This window comes from Poecilia latipinna, unplaced genomic scaffold (assembly GCF_001443285.1).
Source record: "Poecilia latipinna isolate Pla-1442-1.1 unplaced genomic scaffold, P_latipinna-1.0 Scaffold346, whole genome shotgun sequence".
Lineage (NCBI taxonomy): Eukaryota > Metazoa > Chordata > Actinopteri > Cyprinodontiformes > Poeciliidae > Poecilia > Poecilia latipinna.
Genome location: NW_015112962.1, coordinates 120934 through 129470, shown reverse-complemented (window position 1 = coordinate 129470; position 8537 = coordinate 120934). Strand labels below are relative to the sequence as shown.

General features: G+C 41.6%; 1 protein-coding gene across 2 annotated transcripts in view; it reads left to right on the top strand.

The window, feature by feature from the left end:
* perm1a (PPARGC1 and ESRR induced regulator, muscle 1a) overlaps positions 1-7071 on the top strand; it is a 12059-nt gene extending 4988 nt beyond the window's left edge. For both annotated transcript variants that reach the window (XM_015035718.1, XM_015035719.1), the window contains exons 2-4: positions 124-3642; positions 5844-5960; positions 6293-7071. In XM_015035718.1, the coding sequence (XP_014891204.1) occupies positions 144-3642; positions 5844-5960; positions 6293-6408 (3732 nt within the window). In that variant the 5' untranslated portion in view covers positions 124-143 and the 3' untranslated portion in view covers positions 6409-7071. The remainder of the gene's footprint in view (positions 1-123; positions 3643-5843; positions 5961-6292) is intronic.
* The last annotated feature ends 1466 nt before the right edge of the window (positions 7072-8537 follow it).

The window sequence follows — 8537 nt, the reverse complement described above, 5'->3', positions numbered from 1 at the left end:
ATATATATATATATATATATATATATATATATATATATATATCTCCATTATACATCTAGCAATGTCGAAATCATCTTAAAGTAACATATGCTTTTACATCACAGGTAAAAGCATATGTTGAGCCCTGTTGAGCCCAGAGCCAGATGGATGACTTTGAATACAGCTTGGAGATCAGCGACCGAGACTGGGAGTGCTTCTTTGCGGAGTGTGAGGAGTGCAACCTACTTCCTCCTTCAATAGCACATGTGGACGACTCGGGAATGAGTGATTTTGATGACACTCTTCTCACCCAGAGAGCTGGAAGAGTTTACCAAACGCTGGGCTCCCCAGTGAACAACCACCCAGTCGGCAGCCCCCCAAAGCGCGGTGACTCTCCTCCTGTGGCGCGATGCTTTGAGGCAAACGAGAGCAGCAGATTTGACAGTGTCCTCTCTGGCAGTGAGGAGGACATACACCTGCAGTCTGTCAACATATTTTTTGAGAGGCTTAAAGGTCTAAATGAGACTGAGCCAGTCCAAGAGAGGGCTGGAAACAACAGGGAGGCAAAACAAGGGGAGCACCAAGTCAGTGGAAGCACTCTGCCAAAAAGCAGCACGAAGTGGAGCACGCTGCCTGATGGGGTGGAAAAAGCATTTGGCAAAGAGAGCCAGAGGCCTGTCGACCGCATCTGGAACATCAACACGATGAAAACAGACACGGATGAGGCCAACTTATTCTCAGACCCTGAAACCTGCAGCACCACTCCCCTGAGCTTTTGCAAATCACCTGAAACAGAGTTATACATAACAGAGGGTGACTTCACCGACAGCGTGGCGGATGAGGAAGCGGGGCGCAATCCGCTCCATGACTCAACAGAGAGCGTCGCTGGCTCAGACTCAGGAGCTCAGCCCTGCAGAATGGAAATGTGGAGAAGCATGGACGACGTCAAGCAAGATACGTTGACAAGTCCGGAAAGTTTCTGCACAAAGTGGAGCTACAGAGAAGACAAGATGTCGTCTCCTGAGGAGTCCCAGCTAATCTCCCCGAGGAGGAAGCGGAGACGGAAGAGACGACTCAGTCTGGAGGCAGGTGAAGGTGGACATCCGTGTGAGAGGCACTCAAAGGAGGACCACTTGACGGTAAAAGAAGGAAGACGTCTGTTTTTATCGACGGAGACGCTCGATTTGAAAGAGCATAAAAATCTTACGTATGTTCTCACTCCAAATCCCGCCACCATCAAGTTTCCAGAGAATTTTTCTGCCCAGGAGATAAAAATTGAGCTCTCCCTCTCTGTTTCCCCAAGTGACACTCAGTGCCAACCACTGCAACAGAAAGCATGCACAGGCAGCAATTATATAACCAACCACACACCCAGAACCCCTCTGAGTCAAAGTGATGACACAACTAACGATGCAGCAAATTCACAACCAAACGGTGAGTTTCGGGTTACAGAATCCCCCGGTTTGACTGGAAATCATCCCTGCTGGCCAGTTTCAGCTGCTAAAGTGGAAACAGAAAAGTCAAAGGGTCAGAGGCAGGAAGCGAAATCTGCCAATCTTCCGCCGTCTGATGATAGAAATGTGTCAACCGGTGACAGTAAAAATGAGCAATATGAAAAACATTCAACAGCACAGGTCAAATCGATCACCCGTTTACCGTGTGCAGAGTCATGTGCTCCTGCCATGGAAGTCGTCCAAAACGGCAAACCATCCACTGCTAAGTCAGACCTGGCGGCGGAGGCTGGAAATTCTGGCCCGGAGAAATGTACGGTGTGTCAAAGTGACTCTGAAAGTCAAGAACAGCTGGAAAGTGATGGTCACAACACAAATCAAAGTGGCACTACCCTGGAAGAGACTCCCGTTTCTGTGAACACAATTGGAGGGATCGCTTCTGAGCCAGGGGCATTCCAAGATGAGACTTTGGATGAAGTTATCAGCACTTATCTAACATCAGAGCTCATTAATAAGTCAGCTAATCAAAGCTACTTGTCTGGAAGCGTTTCTGGTTTAGATGTAGATCGACAAACAGATTCTTTAGAGGTTCCAACGTCAAATGTTTTCTCAGAGAAACACAAAAATGTACAAATGACACCGATTTCAAACTTAACGAGGGACATTCAGACAGAAAACTTACAAACAACTCCTCCAGATATCACACATGTGTCATGTCGTCCCACTCTGGACTCTGAACCAGCCCTCTCACTTCCCAGTGACAACAAGTTTCCAGGTTTTTGTTCAGATGCTAATGAGCATGAATCTGTTCAAGTAGAAAAAGAGCAGCCAAACCTCTTGGCTGATCAAGAAGCAAACCATACGTCTTCTGGATCCAAAAACCAAGAAGAATCAAAGTCTGGCTTTGCGTGTGAAGAGAAGGAAGTCGTCACTGCATCCAAAGATGTGGACGAACCAGGCAGGATGCTGAATTCTGTGTTTGCAATGTCGTCATTCTGGAGGGAGATGGAGAAGCTGACGATAAATGACATATTGGGCTTACGAAATGCAGACGAACCTGTTCTACATGGTTTGCTTCCAGCTGTAACGGAAAGCGAGGAGACAGTGGTCGATTCAGGCATTTTTACTGAAGAGGATGAGCCCAAGTCAGAGGAAGCCACCGAAGAAGTCCGTGAGGTTGTTTCCCCATCTTCACGATCTGTTACCTGGCAGAGTGATCCTGTGCTAGTCAGCCAAAATCCAGATTCAGGTCCGGAGAGCATGATGTTGGAATGTGAGACTGATTCCCAACCCGTGCTCACTGAGAGGCTTCAGAAATGCCTGAAAAAGATATCGAAAACAGTCAGCGTGCACAATTTGCCAGCCTTGGAATCAGATTTGTACAGCTACACAGGCAAAGGTGATGGATTACGAGTCTTAGAACAACAAGAAACAGAAAACCTGACCTTTTTCGCTGAGAGTGGCACATCAAAGAAAGACACAACTTTACCTTCGTCCTCTACAAACACCTACAGGATCTCCTTCACGGACATATTTCAGTACTTCTTTGGAGGAAAACAGTCTATTTCCAGCCAGCCAGCAAGAGAAGATACAACCACGCTCTACGCCAGTGGAAACTCTGTCCCTGAAACTTACGATCATTTCTTTTCAGAGTTTGACAACGAGACCTTCTTCTACCCTCTCTTAACAGCAGCAGAGAAAAACAAAGGCAAGCCAGTTCCTATATTCTCGTACTCTCGCTCAACTTGCAGAAACTTCCAGTTCCCAGAGGCCTATGAACACTTCTTTGCATCCTCCTCATCTGACGATTCATCTGGGGAGTCTGACGAAGAGGAAAACTTCCGCCCAGTGAAGGTGGTGACCAGGTTCAGCCGTAAACTCAGCTCCAGGCAGATTACCACTGATGTGTACGAGAATTTCTTCACAGACTGCGACATCACAGAGAATCTCTTCTCTCTGAGTTCGCTCTCCTTCAGGAAGGTTAGCTTCACAGCTCCTGCAGCCCAGGAGGAGGGGGCAGACCTGCTTGTGCCCGGGAGGCAAAGCTCCGGTCATCAGTTTCAGAAGATTGGTTTCCCTGTCAACACGCTGGGCAGCCCAGATGTGATGTTTCCCGACCCACTGCTGTACCACCTGGAGGAAAGGATCTCCAGACAGCTCGCACTGCAGCCATGCAGATACGAGGGGATGGAGGTGGCTGTTTCTGATCCAAGTAAGCTAAATTATTTACAGTCCACACAACAAACAAGAGGGAAAACCTTACTAGGCTCTTATAGTTAGGGTTGCCACAAACCCATTTGTTGTAATTGCATAAAAGTACTTCAGAAATGACTTTATTGCATACAATGTCTACGATTCTTGGACCCTCAACCCTCAACCATGAAAACATATTTCTTGAGCTGATAGGAAGTTCAATTGCCAAGGTGTACATTAAACAAAAAGAACTTGAGGGTCCTCAAGACTTAAATCCTCTTTTATTTTGTTAAGAAGGGTTATGGGGTCAAAAGTATAGCCTAGTGGGCACAACATGATAATTGAAACCAATATGTTTTATGGATAATGAAGCTCAGAAAGGTAACCAAAGATAAGGGACAAACTGGATGATTAAAAAAATGTTTTAGGGCATATTATGGCTTATTTGATGCACAGGTCAAAACACACACATTCAAATAACAGTAATAGAAAATTAATATGAGGAAAAAATAATTAAAAACTCTTAACCTTTTCTCTTCTTTGTCTGACATTAAATCAGAGTAAATATTCCCCATTTAAGCTCAATTAGGATTACTAAGTTTATTCCTATTGGATATACGGCAAAATAACAACAGAGAGAAGTTTTTATTTGAAGTTTTTGGAGAGAAGAGCTTGCAACTTGAGAACACCATCCCGAATGTGAAGTAAGGCGGTGGCAGCATCATGAGACGGGGCTGTTTTGCTGTAGGACAAACTGGTGCATTTCGTGCCATAGAAGGCATCATTAGGAAAGAATAAAGTGTGGAAATCTTGAAGCAGCATCTCAGTACATCAGTCAGGAAATTGAAGTCTTCCAACAGGGTCATACCAATGATGAAATACCTTAATCATACACCCAGATTACAAAGTGGCTCATAAGAAAGAGAGTCAACGGTTTGGACTGGCCATCTCAAAGCCCTGATCTAGGTCCCCCAAAAAAAAAACAATTGTGGACGGAGCTGAAAACTGTGTGTGAGCAAGTTGGTCTACAACACAAACTAAGTTACACCAGTCAAGACAGGAGAAGCTGATTAAAAGTCCAGCAGACAATTGTGAGAAACTTGTGGGAGAAAACCCTAAGCATTCAACACAAAACATACAGTTTAAAAAGCAATAGTTGCATTTTTGTCTTATCTGACAATCAAACTTTTCTCCAAATTGCATTGATGTATTTGGTCATTCCATGTGGGCAGCTCCAAAGTTCAGTCCAGTTTGAAGGTGCTGATGCTCAAAGAGAGGCTTTGTTCTTGTTTAGCAGCCTCTTAGTCCTGAGACAATTAAAAGTATCTTAACTATGGACAATGACCACAGTGTTCAACAGCTTTAGCTTTGTGATTGGCTCAAGCCCTGATGCTTCCTGGGTCTTTCCTGAACTTCTCAATCATTTTTTTCTCAGCTGTGGGGGGCAGATTGGGACCGAAGGTTACAACCTGGTCACAGTTGGGTTTTTCCAACAGGTCAATGATTCCACACATGAAAACTAGCTTTCTGGAAAGAGAACGGTTTAAATAAATCATCAAAGGGCAAGAAATTAATACTCCATTATTGCCACTGAGAAGTGTTTGTAAACTTCTCACCAGAACTGTTTATGAGTACATGCAACCTAAGCCGGATCAAATTTAGTTCTGTCCTCTGGACAACACAATAGTAACTCATCTGACCTTTTCAGTCCGTCTCTCTTTGTCCGTCTCACATGTTGGTGTTTGTGGTGTAGAAATGTCACCCACTCTACCCTAACATTTGAGGCCAGGACAGATTCTCTTTCCCCAGCTGTCAGATGACACTGAGAGAACGCCATGCTAGAGCCAAGAGGCATGGTCCTACGTGATAAGTTGACTTCACTCAATGAGAGTCTCCTCTAAGCTGCCAAGAGCGCAGAGATTTATGCTTGGAGGGAAGTTGAACTACCTGCTGCAACAGTGTCGTTTTTGGAAATCTCTCTTTTTCAAAATGCAATTGCCTTTAATTCATTTTCTTATGTTTTTTTTGTTGTTGTTGTTTCTTTTAATTATATCTTTGGCTGAACAGTTTAGTTTCATCGTTACGGCATTAGTGCAGGTTTTACAAACTTCTCAGCTGAAAACAATGTCCTGTCCTGGCATTATGAGTAGTTTTCTACAATCCCATGTGGCGTAGTTGCATGCATAGTGCACTTATTTAAAATTATTCCTGTTATTTCAGGGTTAGATGCCCCCCTCCTGCCTCTGAAACAATCGGATATGTGCTTGGTTTGTATTGCGTTTGCTTCATGGGTGCTGAAGACTGCTAATCCTGAAGCTGGTGATGCCTGGAAGGCCGGTGGGTGTATTACTACTGTGTGAAGCACCAATAAGCCTTAATGCAGTGAGAGAGCTTACAAGCACTGCTTTTTAACTTAAAGTCTTATATATATATATATACATATTCTGACATTAAATTGAAAAATATACAGCTCAGGAGAAACTGTAAGGACTTTTAGTATCACTCTTAGGCTATGTCGTGTGATTTCTTAAACATACAAACTGAAACTAAACTATTTTAAAATAAAGTCTGATTTTAGAACAGCAAGATCGACAAGAATAAGGGAAATGAAAATGTCCAATCTCCTGCGAGTATTGTCATGACTCTCATTTGGTTTCTGCTTTCTCTAGTCCTCCTGGCAAATGTGAGTGCCCTGTCTGCCATCAGATACCTGCGTAAGTACGTCAAGGTGGAGCCTGCAACCAGTGAGACGAAGCCCCACTATCCTGCCTTAACAGAGTCCTGATCTTTCTGCATCTAAGCAATTTTCAATTTTCTGTAAATCTCTCTGGGCCTCTAAAGGACATCAGTCCTTAGAAGAAACAAGAGTTTCATTGACCTCTCTAGACATTCATTTTCAGCTTCAGATTGTTTTAATTTTTGTTAAGCTTTTTCAATTCTTGGTCCCTTAAAACCTGAGAGCATTCTTGTGAGGTTTAAAACGACCAAAGGTAAGAAAAGAAGGTTTGAGAAATTTGTATATAAAGACGGGAGATGAGCCGCAGGTTTTCTCTGAGCTGGACAGACTTGAGATGACATGACAGATGAATGTGTGATAAATAAATGTGAATTTGAGACACTTTAACAATTCAGGGGGGAAGTCTCTGACCCTAAACGAGAATTTTATGTGTCAGATGCTTTTATTCCAGTATGTAAAATATTCTTATCACCAACTACTTGTCGAGTTTGAGGAAGCAGGGTTCAATGTTATGTTAAACATGGCAGTTTAGCGAAAGAATATTTTATTTTAAGGACAGCATTTTGTGCCAGTATCAATCATGTAATAAATTACTTGAAGGGCATTTTTGTTCCTGATAGATCATCTGTAAAATCCTGAGTGATGTTTTGTTGCTGTGTATGTTAAACTGAGCCGCTGGTTGATTTAAAAGAAGAAAAAAAAAGAATCTCTGATTTGTGTTCTGGTTCTTGTTCAAGAAGTACTCAAACATGTCGCGGCTTAGACACTAGGGGGCGACTCCTGTTCTAAGAAGACTAACCTCACTTGTCAAGTCAATTCGGTTGAAGAATTCAGATCATGAAATAAATGTAAATATTAGAAAAAAATATTATTGGTAAATACAGAAAGCAGTTTTTAAAGTTATAATTTAATTAACAAATTATATAAAAACTCTCCAACTCAACCTGGCCTTGCATGGGAAACTAATTCCTCCCTTGTGACTGTTGGATCCAACTTGGTAATGACTGCCATAAAACATTTGGGACACTAGAGTCTGTTACATCACTGTAGAGATTTCAGTCCACTGTACTTTACACGATTTCTTTAATTTAGTCATTTTTGTTGGTTTTTGATGGTCCAGCAATTCCAAAATTGAGCTTCCAGCCACAAATGTTTTGCTAGCGTAGAATTCATTTTTCTATCAACTAAGGTAAGTTTGCAGGTCCTGAAGCAACAAAGCCACCACAATTGTGTTTCTTTTTTTTTTAGATGTTTTTCCTACTTCATGTTGTCAAACAGGTTCTTGTCAAGTGATTGTTTGAATCTACATGCATGATTTATTAAGATGCAATTATGTTTTCACACTGGGCCAGGTTAGATTGGATATCCCTTGTTCCTTTCTTAAATCATAATTTAAAACACAGTTGTTTTTTTGTATTCTCACAAGTTATCTTTGTATGATATTAAAATTTATCTGACAATGTAAAATATAATGACAGAAAAAACTAAAATAAATCTGTAATTGAAATTTTTTAGACCTAAATCTAGAGTTTGAAATACTAATTAACTCAGTTAACTAAATTATGCAGTCCAACGGTCACACTCAGTATCCAGGAAAACAATTTTTCTCCAGCAGATGGCAAACTTGTTCCACCCAAACTTTGATCTATTTAGTTTCAAGTGAGTGAATTTACTTTGAAAGGTTCGTAATTCAACTACCCGAGTTGATTTATTTTTTTAAAAGAAATATAATCAAATCAATCCAATACGATCCTGTAGGCAAGTCTAAATTCACTCACTCTGAGTTAAATACAATTGAGTCAAGATCAGTTCATCGAGGAGCCACAACTGAACTGATTACATCAAGTCAATGACTCTGTAGCAATCCCTCCTTCTGAGGAAGGAAGTGAACGGTCAATTGCAATTTTAATGAATAATATTTGATGCAGAAATGTGTCAAGGTGAGACATCTTTCTTAGGAACGATAAGGATTTCAAAGCTACAAATGTAAGTTCTACAGAATCAAGTGCAAGTCGTAGCATCCCTCACATATCATCACCTTAATACTCACAAAAGGTGATTTTCTTTTCATTCTTTGGAAATTTCTCTGAACATTTATGAAAATGAAAAAAATGAAATGAGAGTGCAGTGGTGGGAAGTAACGAAGTACAAGTACTTCGTTACTGTACTTAAGTACA